This window comes from Cricetulus griseus, chromosome 7 (assembly GCF_003668045.3).
Source record: "Cricetulus griseus strain 17A/GY chromosome 7, alternate assembly CriGri-PICRH-1.0, whole genome shotgun sequence".
Classification (NCBI taxonomy): domain Eukaryota; kingdom Metazoa; phylum Chordata; class Mammalia; order Rodentia; family Cricetidae; genus Cricetulus; species Cricetulus griseus.
In genome coordinates, this window is record NC_048600.1 from 113,624,356 (window position 1) to 113,644,038 (window position 19,683).

At 48.9% G+C, this 19,683-nt stretch overlaps 3 protein-coding genes across 3 annotated transcripts in view; 2 read left to right on the top strand and 1 right to left on the bottom strand.

The window, feature by feature from the left end:
• Positions 1-1,906, top strand: part of Ttc25 (tetratricopeptide repeat domain 25) — a 29,533-nt gene extending 27,627 nt beyond the window's left edge. Inside the window, exon 13 of the transcript XR_004770685.1 lies at positions 1,806-1,906. The gene's annotated coding sequence lies outside the window, so the exon portion shown is untranslated. The remainder of the gene's footprint in view (positions 1-1,805) is intronic.
• On the top strand, positions 1,812-7,072 carry Cnp (2',3'-cyclic nucleotide 3' phosphodiesterase). The gene is made up of 3 exons (XM_035447292.1): positions 1,812-2,475; positions 4,520-4,659; positions 5,625-7,072. The coding sequence occupies exons 1-3, from the start codon at positions 1,863-1,865 to the stop codon at positions 6,072-6,074; spliced, it is 1,203 nt and encodes a 400-aa protein (XP_035303183.1). The 5' UTR covers positions 1,812-1,862; the 3' UTR covers positions 6,075-7,072.
• A 954-nt stretch (positions 7,073-8,026) lies between these two features.
• The window catches only part of Dnajc7 (DnaJ heat shock protein family (Hsp40) member C7), a 38,240-nt gene continuing 26,583 nt past the window's right edge, over positions 8,027-19,683 (bottom strand). Inside the window, exons 6-14 of the mRNA XM_027428146.2 lie at positions 18,284-18,402; positions 16,612-16,765; positions 16,065-16,229; positions 15,325-15,416; positions 10,278-10,351; positions 9,796-9,942; positions 9,449-9,601; positions 8,764-8,826; positions 8,027-8,353 (exon numbers count right to left, since the gene is read on the bottom strand). Coding sequence (XP_027283947.1) covers positions 8,316-8,353; positions 8,764-8,826; positions 9,449-9,601; positions 9,796-9,942; positions 10,278-10,351; positions 15,325-15,416; positions 16,065-16,229; positions 16,612-16,765; positions 18,284-18,402 — 1,005 coding nt within the window. The 3' untranslated portion in view covers positions 8,027-8,315. The remainder of the gene's footprint in view (positions 8,354-8,763; positions 8,827-9,448; positions 9,602-9,795; positions 9,943-10,277; positions 10,352-15,324; positions 15,417-16,064; positions 16,230-16,611; positions 16,766-18,283; positions 18,403-19,683) is intronic.

Below are 19,683 nucleotides of genomic sequence, written 5' to 3' on the forward strand. Positions count from 1 at the left end.
CTGGTTTCATGACCCGAATGGCACTTCCACCATGGTTTCAGTTGTGTTAGTCTAGGGGACTGTTAGAAAATTTGAAAGGATTTGACTTTGCCACATGCATGCCTATACCTCACTCATTTCCTTCTAACCTGCCTGGGGACGTGGGAAAGGCAACTGTCTCCTGTTTTAAGAGTTAATCTTTCTCCTCTAGAAGTGACCCGGCACTTAATCCCGGCACTCCCAGAGGCAGAGACAGGCAGGTCTCTCTCTGTGAGTGCAAGTGCCAGGGCTACATTGAGAGTCCCTTGTCTCAGAGGGGAAAAAAAGTTAATCTTTAACTTTTAAGTGACGAAGAGGTAGGTGGCCGACTCTTGTGGCAGAGAGAGTCCAGGTGTGCCTTTGCGCTCAGCCAAGGCTCAGAGCGAGGCTTCCCAGAACCTTGGTTTCGATTCCCCGGGGGCGCGTGCGCAGAGGCCCGGGCTGACCCCGCCCCTTCCCCGCGCCCCGCCCCCGGGCTATGAAAGGCGCCCTGCGTGGGGTCCCGACACCCCAAGACGCCCGTGTCCCCTCGCGCAGGCGGGCGGCCCCGGAGACAGTGCCCGCAAAGGCGGTGACGGCGGTGCGCCCACTCATCATGGTGAGCGCAGCGCACGCGTGGGGGTCGGGGTGGGAGCGAGAAGATCAGTAAGCGACAGTCTTGGGGATGCTTGGGCAGAAGTGGCTTGCAAACGAGGGTCCCAGGTTTCGGAGTTGAAATCCAACTTCTGGGCCCTCCGAGGCAGCTCAAAGGCAGGGGGAGTGGGGAAGCTTGGCGCTGGGAGGTGTCTCAAAGACCCTGGAGAAGCCTCGAAAATGAAGTCGAAGCTCCCTGGCGACACCAGCTGGCAAGTGGGTCTGGGCCCCCGGGGTAGCACTAGAGCTCAGAGGTACTGCGTGCGGAGCCGGAGCCCGCGCTGGGAGTGGGTTCCCGACCGTCCCCTGCACACGGCCATAAAGAAACCATAAGGCAGCCTAATTCTCTGGTGTACACCAAAGGCGGAAGCCCGTGGAGGAGACCGTTGAAACTTGTTGCTTTTGTCAGAGAGGTACAGCTAACACACAGCAAAGTAGGGGGGGGGGGCAGAAATTCCTGAATACAGGTGCCCTGTGCCCCCTAGTCCTACAGACCAGGGAGTGGGGGAGACTGAGAAGGCAGAGGAGGAGGTGGCTGTGAATGAGGCCCTTTGTCCAATGCTCTCCTGCCCTGCCCCCCACCAGCCCTCTGTGGCACCATTGTCCCACCACATCAAGACAAGAGAGTATTATCTGTTGATGGCATTGTTGGGTGGAGGGAGGCGGTCTTTGGGTCACCCTCCTCTGCCCTCACCCTCCTCTGCACACTCGGAGAGCCAGGGCAGCTGTGGCTTTGCCCATACATAGAGCCTCAGGCCTCCAAATAGGACATCCTTAAGAGGTGCCCAGAATATATAAGTTAGGGCCAACGGGGAGCAACGGGCATTTGCTTCCCTTGCATGCCCTGCCACCAAGGTGTTTTCTCCGAGGGACAGCAGAGAGCGATCCTTGGAGCCAGGAGAATAAGAGGTTAGGTAGTGTCACTGAGGTTCTCTCTACTCACCACAGCCCTGCTGTTGAAGATACTGAAGGACCAACCAACTGGGAGAAGAAAAGCCACCACTCCCTGCTGGAGAAAGCACCTACCACCCAAGGGTGCTTTGAGTTAGGCCTGGGGATTCCTGAGCGGGCAGCTGGTCCCTCGCTGGGGGAAGTAGGCCAGAGACTAGGGTTTAGTGGCTGTGGCTGACATCTCCTCTTCCCTCCTTCCATAGAACACAAGCTTTTCCCGAAAGAGCCACACATTCCTGCCCAAGATCTTCTTCCGAAAAATGTCATCCTCAGGAGCCAAGGACAAGCCAGAGCTGCAGTTCCCCTTCCTCCAGGATGAGGACACAGTGGCCACACTGCATGAGTGCAAGACACTCTTCATCCTGCGTGGCCTGCCAGGCAGCGGCAAGTCCACCCTGGCTCGGCTCATCGTGGATAAGTACCACAACGGGACCAAGATGGTATCTGCCGATGCTTACAAGATCAACCCTGGCTGTCGGGCAGACTTCTCCGAGGAGTACAAGCGTCTGGACGAGGACCTGGCTGCCTACTGCCGCCGGGACATCAGGGTTCTTGTGCTCGATGACACCAACCACGAGCGGGAGCGACTGGATCAGCTCTTTGAAATGGCTGATCAGTATCAGTACCAGGTGGTGCTGGTGGAGCCCAAGACAGCATGGCGACTAGACTGTGTCCAGCTCAAGGAGAAGAACCAGTGGCAGCTGTCGGCCGAGGACCTGAAGAAGCTGAAGCCCGGGTTGGAGAAGGACTTCCTGCCACTCTACTTTGGCTGGTTCCTGACCAAAAAGAGTTCTGAGACCCTCCGCAAAGCTGGCCAGGTCTTCCTGGAGGAGTTGGGGAATCACAAGGCTTTCAAGAAGGAGCTCCGGCACTGTAGGTGGTTGTGGGGAGGGAGCAGGGCCGCTGAATCCTTCTGTCTGCCTGTGTCAGAGAGCCCACCTTGCCAGGCATTGGGTGCTGTTGAGCTCTAAGGATGGGGTGGGGGGCATGGAGGATACAGGTGGTGGCTTCCAGGATAGCCAGAAGCAGGGCTTCAGTGGTACAAGCAGGTGACGCTGTGGAGAAGGCCTGTCCAAGGCTTCTTTCTTACCACCTCCCTCTCCCCAGCACCTTCCTCCAGTCTGGATGTAGACCACCATCCCAGTCTTGGAGGTGGAAAACTCAGTAACTCTCAGCATAGGAAATGACACCATATGCTGTAACCTTCAAGGGAGACCCTGGCCCAAGACTGTCACACTCATTTTTAGCAGCAGAAAACATATTTCCAAGCAAAATATGAGATGCCTCAGCTACAAAGAATAGTAAGATCAAGCCTATTGTGACTTCCCTGGGGCTGGTTCATAGGCCTTTGGCTCCCTGTGACGCTACCATGGCATTCCCAGTGCTAGAGAACACAGCTTCATGCTTTCCAGAACATTCTGTCCACACAAGAGACATGCCCAGAAAGGATATGAGTTGCTATCCATACCTGGATAGCATCATACCATGCTATCATACCATCATGCTATCATACCATGCCAGGAGAGATCCAGCAGGGTTCTTTCCTGGCAAGGGCTGTTAGATCCAGTGAATGGGTAGTTTGGGGGTAGGCAAGGCTCATCAGAGGGTCCTAATCCCCCACAGTGTCCTACAGGCTGTCATCCCTTAGCCCTTCTGTGCCTTTAAGTCTATGTTTTTTGAGATAGTCTCACTATGCAGGTTTCCATGGATGGCCTGGAACTCACTGTGTTCATCAGCCTGACCTCTGACTCAGTAATCCTCCTGCCCCTGCCTTCCCTTTACCATACCTGGTCTCCTTTAACTCATTTTTAGCCTCTCAATTTTAGCTGCTCTGAAAACTTGAAATAACCTTGTTTTGTTGTTAGATTGCTCAGAGGCAAACAGGTCCTTTGTGCCCTGTGAGTTCACAAGGCTCCTAAGGTTCATTCTACAAGGAGGATGCTGACTGGGAGCCAGCCTGTACAGCCTGTACAGAGTGAGGGGCAACCCTAAGAGCCAGGGCTGGTGATGCTGGCATGGGCATGCTTGCTGTTTGCTGCTTGCTGCTGACTTTGACCACAAACACCAGAATGCTTTTCTGCTGTTTGTGGCAGGAGGCATCAGAGGCATGCTCAGAATAGAATATCCCTGGAAGGGTTAGCCTTTGGGAATTAGGGAAAAGCTAGAGACTGAATACAGCCACAAAGCTTGGAATCTGGAAGGTCAGCTTTGACAGTCTAGTCCTCAGCTACCTTGTCCCAGTATACCCAGGACCCTTCCTGTTCCAGGCCCTTGGGATGTTCAACTCCTCCAAGATGCTTGCAGGGCTTTGGAGGGTAATTGGTGACCCCTGGGTGAAATGGTTGCTGTAATCTCAGGCCCTGAGGAATTTGGGGGTATGGCAACTGGAACTGTTGCAGTGGACTGACAAGAGTTAACCATGTGTCCTACATGGCTAGTAAGTGGCAAGGTGTGTTTCATTTTCCCATGTACCACCTTCCCACCCAGCTTTCCCGTTCCAGGTGTGATGCTAGCCTTTGGCTAGAATTGCCTAGCCCTATTACATATGCCTTAGAACTCAGAGACGTAAAGATCTGTATGCTGTAAAACCAGCATGGTTAGAGTTTAAATTTTGTTCCCTGCCCAGCATTGAACCCAAGACCCTATTGCATGCTAGGCAAGCACCCTGACTCTCCCTTCCCCAAGAACTCCTGGTCCTCTTGCATTTACTTTCCCAATGCTAGGGACTCAATCAGGGCATTGTACACGCTAGGTCAGCACTCTGCCGAGTGAGTTAGCTGCAGCTCCATCTAGCAAATGAGAAGCTCAGTGCCTGAGAACATCTTAGTGAAGGCCTCTGCCCCTCAGGGCTTGCAATTTCTGTGGTAGGTGTTGGGAGGCCCAGCTCACTGCTGTAACTGGATCTTCTCTTCTGCAGTTATTTCCGGAGATGAACCCAAGGAGAAGCTTGAGCTGGTCAGCTACTTTGGGAAGAGACCCCCGGGAGTGCTGCACTGTACAACCAAATTCTGTGACTACGGGAAGGCCACTGGGGCAGAAGAATATGCTCAACAGGATGTGAGTTCTCCCCAGGGGTGCCCTGGTGGAGGAGGGGAGGAGGGTGAGTGGGTTAAAATACCTTCTGGAGCTGTGGCAGGGGGCAGAGACATCACAGTGGCTGGAGAAGTGTGGCCTCCTGTCTTTGGCTTAGTCTCTGCTCGTTTTCCCTCTTGGGGACTTACTAGTCCATCTGTCCCCAGAACCTGCTCAAGGGCCTTTTCCCTTGGGTAGATTCATGGAGAATACCAGGCAGCAGCAGGATCCTACTCTGGCTTCTTGAACCCATATTAAGCGCCAGAGTCCCAAAAGCTAAGAGTCCTGTGTTCCATCCAGAGAGCCTTGCCTTGTTCCGGAGTGGCTCAGGAGAGCGACACACCCATTCCCGAACCCGTAGCACACAGCCAGCACAGCCATCCCTAACTCCAGGCATGTTGCCCGGTTCCCAACTTGCTTTACCATTGCCTTCCCAGTCGCCATGGCTGCTCCAACCCCCACTGAAGTGGCAGCTCTCTAGGAGCCAGGTGCTCGTAGCTTCCTTCACCTATGTTCTCAAAGCCTAGTCCAGTGGAAGGGCTGGATACAGACCCTTGCTCCTTTCTGTTGTGCAGTTGGCAGTGCCAACCAAGCACCTGTCACACACTGTCAGGTATAGCCAGAGACGTATAAGCAGATGGAAACCACGGTGCGTTGGGTGAGTTGTGAAGTAACAGTGGTAGCTGATCCCGGCTCTTTACCCACAACTGTTAATCCTGTTTCCTCGAAGGTAGGCTCTGTTACCTCCTCTCTCACAAGTGAATAACCAAGGCTGAGAGGCTAGCTGGCAGCACACTTGGACCTAGTAGATGGGGCTTGTGTCTGGTGCCTGAGAGCCTTTGTCCAACATTAGCTTAAAAAGACCCCTGCACAGCCACCCTCGTTTTCTTCTCTGGGGGTGGTCTATCCTTGCCAGCTGTCCCTCTAACTTGGGCCCCCTCTCTTCCTAGGTGGTGAAGAGATCTTACAGCAAGGCCTTCAAACTGTCCATCTCGGCCCTCTTTGTGACACCCAAGACGGCTGGGGCTCAGGTGGTGTTAAATGAGCAGCAGCTGCTCTTGTGGCCGAGTGACGTGGACAAGCCATCTTCCTCTGAGAGCCTGCCCCCAGGGAGCCGAGCTCACATCACCCTGGGCTGTGCAGCTGATGTGCAACCTGTGCAGACAGGCCTTGACCTCTTAGAGATTTTGCAGCAAGAGAAGGGGGGCAGCCGAGGTGAGGAGGTGGGTGAGATCTCTCGGGGCAAGCTCTATTCCTTGGGCAAAGGGCGTTGGATGCTGACCTTGGCTAAGAAGATAGAAGTCAAGGCCATCTTCACGGGGTACTATGGGAAGGGCAAACCTGTACCCATACATGGTGGCCGGAAGGGGGGCGCCATGCAGATTTGCACCATCATCTGAGGGTTCACACCACTCTACCCCTTCTGCCCTCTAGAAGGGAAGGGGTGGACAGGGCAACATACCTTCCACTTGATTTTTAAGATTTGTTTTGTTTTTTACTCGAAGCTAACCTACCTGTAACTTTTTAAGTCTGTAAAGTAACTGCCAGTCCCTTTCTGCCCATCCTCTTCCCCTTAACACTCAAGCTCTCAACACAGGCAGGTGGGCAGAGGAAGACACCATTCAGGAACCCGGACCAGTGGTGACAATAAAAGGCTGGGCCACTGGCCTAGAGCCACAGCTGCCCTACATCCAGGAGCTGGTTAGCCCTCCCTTGGCCAGTGCCCGATGCCCATCCAGAGCTAGGCACACCTCAGAGCTGCACACATCATGCTAAGGACAGTGCTCCTGCTACAGAAAAAGTGGTAGCTCAAGGGGTCGGACCCCTGGGTGCCAGTCTTATCTTTAATCATTATAGTGCCTAGGAAGGCTTGGTCTATTTACTGGTGTGTAAGGGGGTTTACCTTCGGCCTTTGGTCATTCCTAAGTCCCTGTCACCTCCTTCACACTGTGACTAGGTGAAGGGTGTGATCACTAGGGGAGAAAGTGGAATAACCAGAAGCCACATCTCTGGCCTCCCACTGGGCTTCCACCCTTCACAGTAGCGTGCCTCTGCTGTGTGGACAGAGACCAAGGTCAGAGAGACATGGCCCGAGAAGCTCCAGCTTTGCTTTCGACCAAGCCCATCCTGCCTCCATGCCTCCTCTAAAGGAGGGTGGTGGGTACCAAGAGCCAATGGAGGAGACCCTGAGCTGGCAAGAGTATGCCCCATCTCTTGCTCTGGGGAAGTTGAAAGCGATGATCATGTGCTGTGGTTCCTGGAATATCTCGCTCTGCCTTTGCTCAGTAACAGGACCTTGCTAATTGGGTTGTCACCCAAGTATCTGGGATTTATGTTCCTATCCTGGTTTTGCCCACCTCAGCAACTTCTAAGACTGATACCGAAATAAATCATGTTAATCCCAGCTGTGTGCAGTCACTCTTGGCCTTCTGTGTCCAGCTCAGTCTTCCCCGGGGCCAGGGCTGGGTACATTAAGACTAGCTTTGTCCCACAGCTTGGGGCCATCGGTCCTGTCTCCCTTCTGCTAGCTGGGCACAGCTGTGATGAGGCTGGGCAGTGGAACAGTGTTGGCTTTCATGAAGCAGAAAGGCAAGGCTGGCTTCAGACTCATGCACAAGGTGGGGTTGGCTGGGAGCCAGGAACTAGAGCACAAAGCCTTTATCTGACAGCTAAGGCGACCACATGCAGGTGTCCTTGGCCCAATCAAAGACCTCTCGGCAAGGCCCAGAGTTTCCAGTGTGGCCTTTGCAGGGTCTCTGGGGAAGGCCACCTTAAGCTAGTGTTCCTCAAACACAAGAGAAGACCTACAGCAGCCCCTCCAGGCTCATGGGGCCCCCAGCCTAACCATTCTGCCACTTGTCAGCACCTGCAGCCTAGCTCTAAAGCGGCATGTGTCTGTCCGGTACAGTAACTTAACTGAGCAGGTTCCTTCTCTACTTTGCCTATGTTGAGCAGGAAACGAGACCAGCCACACATTTGCAAAGAGTGCAGTTTCCAATAGCATGGGCCTTTAGAGTCAGCGAATGGGCCTGAGCTTTAGAGCTGCCTAGAATGCTTTAAAAGAGCCTGGAGGTCAGGAGCAGAATCTTCTTTTCATGTCCATGTCCCTCACGCCTACAGTGACAGTAAGAACTATAGGAGCATGACAGTGTGGTGGCTCATGCTGTAATCCCAGTACTGCAAAGGGCTGAGGCAGGAGGACTGCCCGGAGCTCCAGGACAGCTAAGCCTACGTTGTGAGACCATGTAAAACAAAAGCGAAGCGCATGCACGCACGCACGCACGCACACGCCTACATCGGGCACCTATGCTCCTGCATGATAAGCTTCAGGTACAAGAGCAGCTACCACAGCTAAGGACCCAAAAAATGATCAAAACATTTTATTTTCTTTTTTAATAAAGTTAAACAATACAACAAAAAATCACAAGCTGCCTCCCTGTCTACCCCTGGCTTCCCTCCCCTCCCCAGTCCTCAGCGCTGGCTCCCTTTCCTTCACCCCACTCATACAGACACAGGGCACCCAACTGAGAAAACGAAACTGCTCTAAGTACACGGGGACATGATGGAGGAGGTGAACCGTCCACACTCATGGTTAAACTGAGCAAGTCTGCATTTTCTGGGTTCTGAGTAGTTGCCCTTCATTAGCCAAACTGAAAGAAGAAATTCCCTGGGCCAGATGCTGAAAGGGAAAAGAAAGTCTTGTTAGTTGCTCTGTGGATTTCCTCAGGAAAACCATGGTTGTTATAGAAGTCTTCAAGGACAGCTTAGTCCAAACACAGAGACTTCAAGGGCACCAAATCATCTGAGCCATGAGTGCAGGAACTAGCAAGCATGCAAGAAGCACCCTACCACTGGGCCGGAGTGCATTTTGTGTGTAGCTTCTGAATACCTTTACTCTTGTGGAGAAGGCTTGCTACCAAGGGACTTGGTGATGCATCTCTGACCCTGCCAAGTGCACTGAGAATGGTTCCAGGCAAGATAAGCCCAAGTCCCGCCTCATCCACACTAGAGCCCATAAGCGTCCTGTTGAACAAGGGGCCAGTGCTGGCTCATCACCTGGGAGCTCTCAAGAGCAGCAGGCATACCCACCTTCAAAGCTGAAGCCCCCAGGGCCACCGAAGAATGCCTTGAAGATGTTGTTTGCATCAAAATCTGGTGAGGAGCATGAAAGGGACAAAAAAGGGAAAAATCAGAAGGGTCCGATTTTCACTTCCTTTTCCATCATTTCAGCCTAGATGTTAACAAACCTCTCCCTGCCCCACCCCCAGACAGGCCTGCTGCTGACCCCAGCCAGTCCTGGCATGTTCCCTGCCCTAAAACTCAGGGCAGGTGCTGTCCAGAAGGAAACCTCCTCTGCTCAACATGCTCTGCCTACTGTCTCCTTACTAAGAAATGTCATTTGCACTATGCTGCCTTCCTGTAACACTGGGGCTATTACTGAGAAGCCTCAACTCTATCGCTTGAGTGACTCCAAAATCAACGTAGCAGACCTGGAGATCCCGACTCCTGGAACTAGCATGTGCTCTTTTCTTCCAGACCACACCAGTTCTGAAGGCTCCTGCCCTAGGTCATCTTTTTTTTGACAGCCTATTAAATAGTCTTATATCACTGGCTGACCACTTATAGGCTTCCCCTCTGGAGTGTCCCAGTTCAGCTGCCCAGAGGGCAGAAGCCTTGGTAACAACAACAGGGCCCTTTCTGGTGCTTTAGGGGGAAAAAAAAAAAACCTGTTTTGCAGGGACCCTCTTCATTCCAGGTGCCCAAACAAACTCACCGCCCATATTCATGCCCTCCTCATCCAGGTCCTGCCCACTGTCATAACGAGTCTTTTTCTTGGGGTCAGAGAGGATGGTAAAGGCCTCGCCCACTTCCTTGAACTTCTTCTCCTCCTCCTTCTGGACCTCGGCACTGGCCCCACTGTGCCGATCTAGAGGATTCAGTGAAACCAGGGTCACAGAAAAACAAAGTCTGTTTATGTCCAAGTCTGGAATGTGGCACCTCCCACAATGTGTAGGACAGAGAGCTCAGCAACCCCTTCTTCCCACTGAAAAGCACGTCTCCTAGGTACCCACTGTATCTGCCCTGTGAGTTCTTCCTGTTGCTCCTGTCTGCAGAGCTCACCTGGATGGTGCATCAAGGCCCGCTTCCGGTAAGCTTTCTTGATCTCATCCTCAGAGGCATTCTTGTCAACTCCCAGGATCTTGTAGTAATCTTTCCTCTTGCTCTTCTTCAGTTCCAGCTGTGCGTTCTTGAGGAGCTGTTTGTGTTCTGGAGTGAGACAGGTGGCATCAACAGACAGATCCAATTGCTTCCCTTGCTGGGTCCCAGCCCAGCTGCCCAGAGGGTAGAGAAGCCTTGGTAACCACAAAAGGGGCTTTTTTGGTGTTTTCTTCTGAAGACAGAGGAAGTGAAAATGACAGGCAGGAGCTAGAACCAGAATACAGGTGCCTAAGTCCCCACCCAGGAACTACTGATTGCTTTCAGGCTAGTGATCAAATAAGCTCCAGGTCCATCCTAAGAGCTACATCAAATACTCCCAATTTTACATTTAGGACCCAGAAGACCACAGCTCCCTCAGTCTGATGACCCTCTTGTTTTCATACCTTTTGTTTTCTCCGTCTGATACACTTTTTCATAGTCCCGCACAGCTTCTTCATACTGCTCTGTGTCCATGTAACTGAGAAGGAAGTACAGGGTAATACAGCACTCAGAGACAAAGAGCAATGGACTGTGGGACCTTCTAGGGAGATGGCATGACTCATGTAAGACATACACGCTTTCGGCAGGATGTTTCACCAAACAGCAGAATCCCTTATCTAAAAAAAAAATTAACTTTCAGTTCCTCAAGGCAAAGAAGCCTCATGATTTTGCACCCAACCAGCAGTCCTCTGCTAGAAGCAGGCAGTGGCTAGGGAAGAAAGCTCTTGGTGCCTCATGAAACGTCATGTGAAAGCACCTACTTGATTATCCTGGACTGAAACATCAGAAAAACTGCCGTGAAAGAGCTTTGAAATCTTCAGTGCCACAAACATGCAGGGTCAGCTCCAACCCAGGGTACAAGTGGGGTTAGTTGAGCCACAGAAGGATTAAGGTCAGGGTGGAAGCTGCTGCTGATTGCTTCCACTAAGACAGTCAATCTCAGAGGTAGAGGGGAGATAGAGGGAACTTTCAACATAGTCTTGATTTGATTTCAGAAGCACAAAAGCAAAGAGGGATCCCTGGGCCAAAATGGGAGGACTGAAGGGAAAAGGCAGTGTCAGGACTTTGAAAGTATTGTTTCCCATGGAACTAAGTGGTATTCTTTTTTTAAAAAATTACTTATATTTATTTTATGTGCATTGGTGTTTTGCCTGCATGTATATCTATGTGAGGATGTCAGATCTTGGAATTACAGTTGTGAGTCACCATGTGGGAGCTAGGAATTGAACCTGGGTCCTCTGGAAGAGCAGCTAGTGCTCTTAACCACTGAACCACCTCTCCAGCCCACTAAGTTCTTATGAACCGATGTCACCAAGTCTGTCCCCTCCATCTAACAACAGACACAACATCTGCTAAGAATGGGAGGAGCTCACACAGCGTAGCCAGCTGCTACACACCTGAGAGTCAGGTGATACTTCCATCATGCCAGTCCATCTTTACACACATCAGCTTTGGAGGCCAGGGCAGGGAGACTGATACCAATGTGGCTGGCCAAAAAGAGGTTTGGCATCTAAGGCATCTCTGAATTTCTGGAAACACACTCATCTATGACTTTAAAAAACAAAAACACAATGCCCTACAGACAGAGGGTACTAGGAACACAGAGAAACAATTCACAGGACAAAGTATCAGATAATCTGAAGTAAAATAATTTGACATTCATTGCCAGGTGGTGGTGGTGCACACCTTTAATCCCAGCACTCAGGAGACAAAGGCAGGCAGAACTTTCAGGTCAGCCTGGTCTACAGAGTAAATTCCAAAACAGCCAGAACTACAAAGAGAAACCCTGTCTAGAGAAACAAAACAACAAATCTGATGCATGAGTAACCCTGACCTGATGTCTAGGCCTGTGCATAATCTTTTCTCATTCTGTAGTTGGGCCGGACTGGAACTTACAATGTAGCCCAAGCTGGCCCTCAACTGGCTACCCTCCAATCTTAGCCTCTGCAGTACTGGGATTACAGGTGTCAGCTGCCCATCAGGATCTGTATTATTTTGCACGTTTTAAAAGTAAAAAATATTCTTCCAAGTCTCTTAAATGTTGAAGAAAAGGTAGAAAAATAAGGCTTTAAGGGAAAGAGGAATCACTCTCTCTTGTGGCAAGAGGTGGCAAACATTCCTCATCTGCCCAGCTTTAAGGCTGAGTTGATCTCAGCTGTGCAGTGGCCAGGCCTCGAGGAAGGCCAGAGTTAACTGCTGGCATGCTTTAGCAGTACACCTGCTTCAGGGGACTGTTACTACATTCTCAGCCAGCTATGCCAAAGTGTCCACTGCCTCCCAGCACGGTGGAGTTTCAGAGGCAAAGCCTCAAGGGCAGTTCTATCCATAACACAAAACAAGGACTTGTTAATAAAGCAATTTCTGATTTTTGCTGACACATCCGTACAAACAAAATCACCTTCTACTCCACTATCTCCTAGCAGATTAAGAACGCACTACGCATCATGTATCCCGTTCCCATAATGCAGAGCATCAGGGGAGTAGGTACTACAGGGCTCTATTCTTTTGCTGTTAGAGAAAATTACAAGGAAAATCACCTATACAGCATTTTGTGCTGCTTAAAGTCTTTAGTTGGGTCAAAGGTTTTTTTGTTGTTGTTGCTGTTGTTTTAAATTTTATCTATTTTTTGAGACATAGTTTCATGTAGCCCAAGCTGGCTGGCCTTGAATTTGTGAGTTTTTAACTTTTTTAAAAAATACATTTACTGGCTGAGTAGAGGCAGGTGGATCTCTGTGAGTTCAAGGCCAGCCTGGTCTACAGATTGAGTTAAGTTCCAGGACAGCCAGGGCTACACAGAGAAACCCTGTCTCGGAAAAAAAAAAAAAAGAGAGAGAAAAATTTCCTGGCCGAGTGAGGGTGGGGAAGGGGAAGGTGGCGCACACCTTTAATCTTGGCACTCAGGAGGCAGAGGCAGATGAATCTCTGTGAATTTGAGGCCAGCCTGGTCTACAGAGTGAATTTCAGGACGACCAAGGTTTTTACACAGAGAAGCCCTGTCTCAATAAAACAACCGACCTTCCAAAAGATACATTTACTGGCAGGGTGGTGGTGCACACCTTTGATCCCAACACTCAAGAGGCAGAGGCAGGTGAATTTCTGTGAGATCAGGACCAGCATGGTCTATAGAGCGAGTTCCCGGACAGCCACAGCTACACAGAGAAACCCTGTCTCAACAAACAAAATACATTTACTGTGTGCACTCTTGAATATGGATGGTATGTGTAGGTCAGAGTTGGTATTTCTTGGGAGTCAGTTTTCTGCTCCCACCATGTGGGTCCCGTGTATGGAGTTTAGCTTGTCCAGTGTGGTGGTAGACTCCTCTATCTCTCTAGCCCAGCCTTTAACTTTGATCCTCCTGCCTCAACCTTTTGAGTGTTGGGATATAGACAAGTGTCACCAGGCCTAATTTATACAGTTCCAGGGCCCGAATCCAGGGCTCTGTGCATGGTAGGCAACCCTAATGATTTCATTCTCTTTTGTGGGGTGAGGAGCAGGGAAATATTAAACACCGGGCTTCACACATGCCAGGCAGCTCCATTTCTGTCTGACACTAAGGCGTGGAGATGGATGGAATGAGTAAGAGTGAGTTTCCCAGAATCAATAATACAATTCTTGCAGTTTTCCTGTCTCCGTGGTGAGACTATGAGGTGGTGTAATGGCTGTAATGCTCATGAGGGAGTTTCTGGCTCAAACATTAGTAGTAGCTTGGACTTTACAGTTTATAATTAGGAATGAAATGGACAATGGAGGAATGACACCCAAGAACTTCATTTTCCTTTATGATCTTTAAAACCAGTACCACTGCCCCAGACTGAGATGGGGAAAACAACCATAAGGCTGGGAATGTAGCTCAGCTTGTACAGAGCTTTCCTACAATGTATAAAACTACACAAAAGCCGGACGGGGGTGGTGCACACCTTTAATCCTAGCACCCGGGAAGCAGAGGCAGGTGGATCTCTGTGAATTCATGGCCAGCCTGGTTTACAGAGCAAGTTCAAGGACAGGCCCCAAAGCAATACCGAGAAACCCTGTCTTGAAGACCAAAAAAAGAAAACAACAACAACAAACAAACCAAAAACAAAACAAAACAAAAAACCTACATAAAAATGTATTGATACAGGCCTACAATCCCAGTACTTAGGAGATGTAGGGACAGGAGGATCAGAAGTCTAAAGCCATCCTTGTTATATACATAAGTCTGAGGCCAGCCTAGCCAATATTAAACAAAAATCCAAAAACCAACAACAAAAAAACCAAAACCAAACCAACAACAATCAGGAAGTTCTCAATTCGAGAGTATAAGAAAATGAATTAACTTTTTTGGTCCACTGTGTTAAACCTAGAGCTGTGCTATGTGCATATTTCTGTGTGAACACAGGCTCACACTCACCAAGGAACACATATGGAGAAGTGTGCCTCGCCTTCCACTTTGAGACAGGGTCTCTTGTTTACCACTCTATAATATGTCAGGCTAGCTGGCCTGTGAGCTGCTGGGGATTCTCCTATATCCCCCTCCATCTCATTGTAGGAGTATTGGAATTACAGACATGTGAATTTATGTGGGTTCTGGAGATCTGATCTCAGGTCCCCACTGGCTGGCATCTCCCCATCCCTGTTCTATTTGCTTAAGACAAAGTCTTACACTGTAGCTCAGCCTGGTTTGGAATTAACTATGTAGTCCAAATTGGCCTTGTACTAATGGTGACTCCCCTGCCACAACCTCACCAGTGCTAGAGTTATAGGCACATGCCACCATACCTAGGCCAGAAGAAGTACTTCTGAGAGATTCTGAATAAAATTCTCTGGGGGATGGATTCCAGAGTAAAATGGAGAAAAGGGCTGGGGAGCACCTTGCATCTGGGGCAATTTGGTTAGGCATGATCCTTGTCACTGAGCCCACCATGCTTGGAACACTTGGCGTGAATTTATCCCGGGACTAGCAAAAGTATCAAAAGGTTTTTTTTTATACAGCTGCACCACTGAGCCAAGTGAAATCGCTTTCACCTGTACCTTCTCTACCCATGACAAACAGGCAGGGACAGCTCAACTGTCTCTAAACCCTTCCTTCTTTCCTCTTCCAAGCACCATCTGTCCATTGTGAGCACTGATGTGCCAAGCACTGTGCCGAGTTAGAGCGGGAGTGAACAACACAAAATAAAATCTCCAAAGGAAATGGATCACATGTTAACAAAAGGAATTTGGGTCAGGCATCAGAGAAAACTTACTGACCGTGAGGGGCGTTAGACACAGGCATGGGAGACTGAGGGAGCGTGTGCAATCTCCTCGGCTGGAGGTCTATAAAGATAGTCTAGGGCTGGAACAATCCCACCTAGAGGCAGGGGGAAGGACCAAATGACCTCACAATATCCCTGGGTCTGTTTCGTCAACCACAATGCAGTTCCCCTAGTTGACCAGTGGCAACCCCATCCCCCACCCTCCAGAGGCACTCACCACTGAGCTCTTCTCAAGTAGGCTTTTATGTAGGTGTCATCTAGCTTCACCGCATTTGTACAGTCATCTATGGCATCATCTAGTTTTCTAAGCTTCAGGAGAGAGAGAGCAATCACACTTCACATCTTCACTGACGGAGGGAGCCCAGAAACTGCGAACATGGCTAGATTCATGTCTTACTATGTTCTTGGTCACTAGGAAAGTCAGAGGACTAAGGACACCAAATTTCAAACTGGTTTCTTTACTATGTGATAAAAGTCACAGTTACCAAAACAGCAAACAGAAGGGTGGGGGTGGGTCATCTACAGAAACCAGAAAGACTTCGATTTAACCACTGGAATTCTACAGGAACAGAAGCCTCATCTTCTTATGGTGCACAGGGTCACAGGTAACTATGGCCATTCTCAGCTGTACATGGTGACCACCAGTTACTTGGGAATTTAAAAAAGCCTGGTTAACACTGTCAATTTCCTCTATCTCACACGCCTGAAGAATAAACAAGGTAATCTTTGCTCAAAAGGCACAGACCCACTAGCTACTCTCACAAGAAGAGACAACAGAGGATCAACAAAAGAGACAGCCTGCCAAGCTGCCCCTCAAGTTCTCAATGACACACAAAAAAGGTGAGCTGGCTTCTCAGTAGTTCCTTACAAGACAGGGACAGCCCTCCCTCTTTTATCTGGCTTACTCTTGCTGAGCAGATCTCTGAAGACCTCTGACATCCCAGACCAAATGCTTACCTTGGAATTAACCGTACCCCGATTACAGTAGAGTTTAGCATTTGTTTTTATGTTGTTAGGGTCTATCCCCAAGGCTTCTGTGTACAGTTCATATGCTAGCTTGTAATTTCCTTCCTTAAATGCTTTATTCCCATCTTCTTTCTTGGCTTTAAGGGCTTTGGCATTCTAGAGAAAAGCAAGGCATGGTCAGTTCAATCCAGAAAGCCTCAGTTCACTTAACTGTGAGGACAGTATTCTCAATTTCTTCAATCCCAACAGTCTGATAGGACATTGTCCCCTACCACCTACACTACTCAGGGATGCTTCCAACAAACTGACAAGCGGAGCTGTCACATTCCCTTTGATTTTCAATTCTCCCAGTCTAGCCATCGTCTTTTATTCTCCTCTTTTCCCACTTAGCTACCAGGGATGGAAACCAGGGCCTGAGGCATGATAAACAGACACCCTACCACTGAGCTACAGCCCTAGTCTCACTCATAACTTAAGACATGGAGGAAGTTTTATGCCCACTCTGATTCTTCTTTCCATCACCACGATGAGAACTTACTCTACAAGCAACACAAGCCTTCTCGTGGTCAGGAGCCATCCTGAGAGCCTGCACAAAAAACTGAACTGCCTTCTCAATACAATCTTCATAATAAAGGCAAAGACCCCGGACATACAGAGCATCAGCATTGGTGGAATCCATTCGTAAAATGTCACTGCAATAAAAAGGACATACTCAGCTGTGGTTTGGAATGTCGCAACCATTTCCACACCATCTGTGGTCAGACTGTTCCTTGATCATAGCTCTAATATTCAAAGTACCCACAAATAAACAGATTCCCAACAACTACTCCCAAACCGTGTTAAAATAGTTATCTTCAAGAGATTTTCCTTTCTTCATTCTCCCCACCTCCAGGAACATCAGAGATTAAAACCAGGACCTTGTACATGATAGGCAAGCACTTTACTGCTGAGCCAATCTCTCCCCCCTACCAGCCCCACACATTTCTTGTGTCTCATAATCTTTTCTTTCTTTTGATTTTTTTTCAAAACAGGGTTTCTCTGGTTAACAGTCCTGGCTGTCCTGCAACTCCCTATGTAGACCAGGCTGGCCTCAAACTCACAGAGATCCACCTGCCTCTGTCTTCAGGGTGCTGGGAGTAAAGATGTGCGCCACCTCCACCCAGGTGTGTCTCACAATCTTTTATTGGATTAGAAGAGGGGTGGGAAACCTACTGCCCACAGGGCTAAGTCCTTTCTTTTACTATGCTGTATTCTCTTTCCTCTCATATTTTGATGACAGGTGTTTGGTGGCAGGGATTGAACTAAAGGCTTAGTGCAAACTAGGCACAAGTTCTACCAAAGAACCACAAAACATGCCAGAACTTCTGCCACTGCCTCCCTACCACTGGGATTGAAGCCAGGCTATGCAAGCACTCTACCACTCAGCTATATCCCTAATCCTGCCACTAAGTCATGTAAATAAAGTGATTTACACCAACTCAGCTACTTATTATCTGTGGCCACCTCTGCACTATAATGGCAGAGGGTAGAGCTGAGCAGGTTTAATAGAGACCGGTGACCTGCAAAGGATAAAACAGTTACTATATGTTTGGGGTTTTTTGTTTGTTTGTTTTTCGACACAGGGTTTCTCTGTGTAGCTTTGGTGTCTGTCCTGGAACTCCATCTGGAACTAGGTTGACCTTGAACTCACAGAGATCCACCTGTCTCTGCTTCCCAAGTACTGGGATTAAAGGCATGTGCCACCACCACCTGGCAATAGTTACTATATGGATAGATAAAGAGTTTCCTGGAGGAGAAAGGACTGTATCCAAACAAACCAACCCAGGCCAGTGAGACTGCTCACTGGCTGAGAGCATTAGTTGCCAAGCCTGACCACCTAAATTCAATCCCCAAGACCTTGCAAAGGAAGGAAAGAATCAACTCCCAAAGATATGTCTGTCTAACCTAGATATGCATGAAAGTAAAGGTTAAAACAAATTCAAGAACACTGATTAAAGTCTTTCACATCCTGCTCAAATACCTGCTCACCACTACATTCTTCGTACCTTGTGGATCTTGGATCTAACCTGGTTTAACCTTTGGCTTTAAGCTCCAGGAAGGTCTGAACAAGCCTAGCTGACACACCCTCAGCTCCCATGTAGAGAGCAAGTAGCCAGCCAGCACCTGCAGTCCTATCTGCATCTCGGTGACGGACTGGCCAGATTGCATACCTGGCCACAAACTGTGCCTCTGGGTATCGACCCAGCATTGCTAAACATTCTGCTTTGAGGATTTTGAAGCGATGGCAGGCAGGGGCAAATTCTAGGGCACGGTCCATGCAGAAAACAACCTAAGGGAAGAGGACAGCAAATAAGCTTTTCATCTTGAACTCCAGAAATGTCTTCACTTGAGTTCAGTCATAACAACAAGAGATAGACTCAATGCTCAAAGGCATTACCTGGGTTCACTGCTTAGTGGTAAAGTAATATCAACGTTTATACATTCATTCAATGCAAACGATGAAATGAGAACAGCAGAGTCATACAATGACAGCTAACAGTAAATACTTTATTAGCTCACAGAATTAATAAGTGATATCATTACCTTTATTTTAGTGATGCGAAGACTAAGGAATAGAGAACCAAGCAAGGTTCTAGGTCACCCAAGTTCCACCTTAAATACAGCAGGGCTCCAGAGCCTCTAACCTTAACCAAGCTAAGCAGTCTGCATGGAGAACCCACAGTGACCACGGTCAAAGCTCACATTCTTCTCACAAACACTGTTATTTACCACTTTCATTGTTTGTTAGGCTTAACCTGTTAAGCAAGACAAGAATGGCAAAAGTAACCTGGCTCAGAGTCAGTGTTGCACACATTTTTGCTGTGTTTCTTCTTTTCCCGGGACAACAGCTTCACCTACTTAAAAGATGAGGGGAGAGGGATGAGCCTGGAGAAATGGCTCAGTGGCTGTTCTTCCAGAAGACCTGGGTTCAATTCCCAGAACCCACATGGGAACTCACAACTGTCTATAATTCTAGTCTCAAGGGATCCAATGCTCTCTTCTGGCCTATAAGGGTTCTAGGTATGCATACAGTGCACAGACATACATGGAGGCAAAACATTCATGCACATTAATTTTCAAAACACCTAAAAAGACAGTTTCTTTGTGTAGCTCTAGGTGGCCTGCAACTCACCATTTAGATCAGGTTGACCTTGAACTCACAGAGCCCTACCTGCTTCTGCCTCTTGGGTGGTTGGATTAAAGCAGTTTTCCACCACAACCATCAAGTGTCACATCTTCCGATCAGGTTGGCCCTTCTTACACTTACTTCAGTATAGAAATTCCACAGTGAAAAGTGCCCATCTGGAAGGGTTCTAATGGCTGTCTTATTACTACTCTCAACAGGCTGCTAAATGTAAGTCATGAGCCCAGTATCTCATGTGTACCTACCAAAGTTGCAGTGAGTTCACTCTTTCAGCCACATAGGTCTCTATGAATTCATTCCCCTTTCTTTTTTTAACAACTTTGTTCTCTGAGCTTTCATTTCTTATTTAGCTGCTATTCCTGGGATATTCTCACTAAATCACATTCTCCCTAAGAATAACGGACCAAAGGAGAAATCTGGAATTAT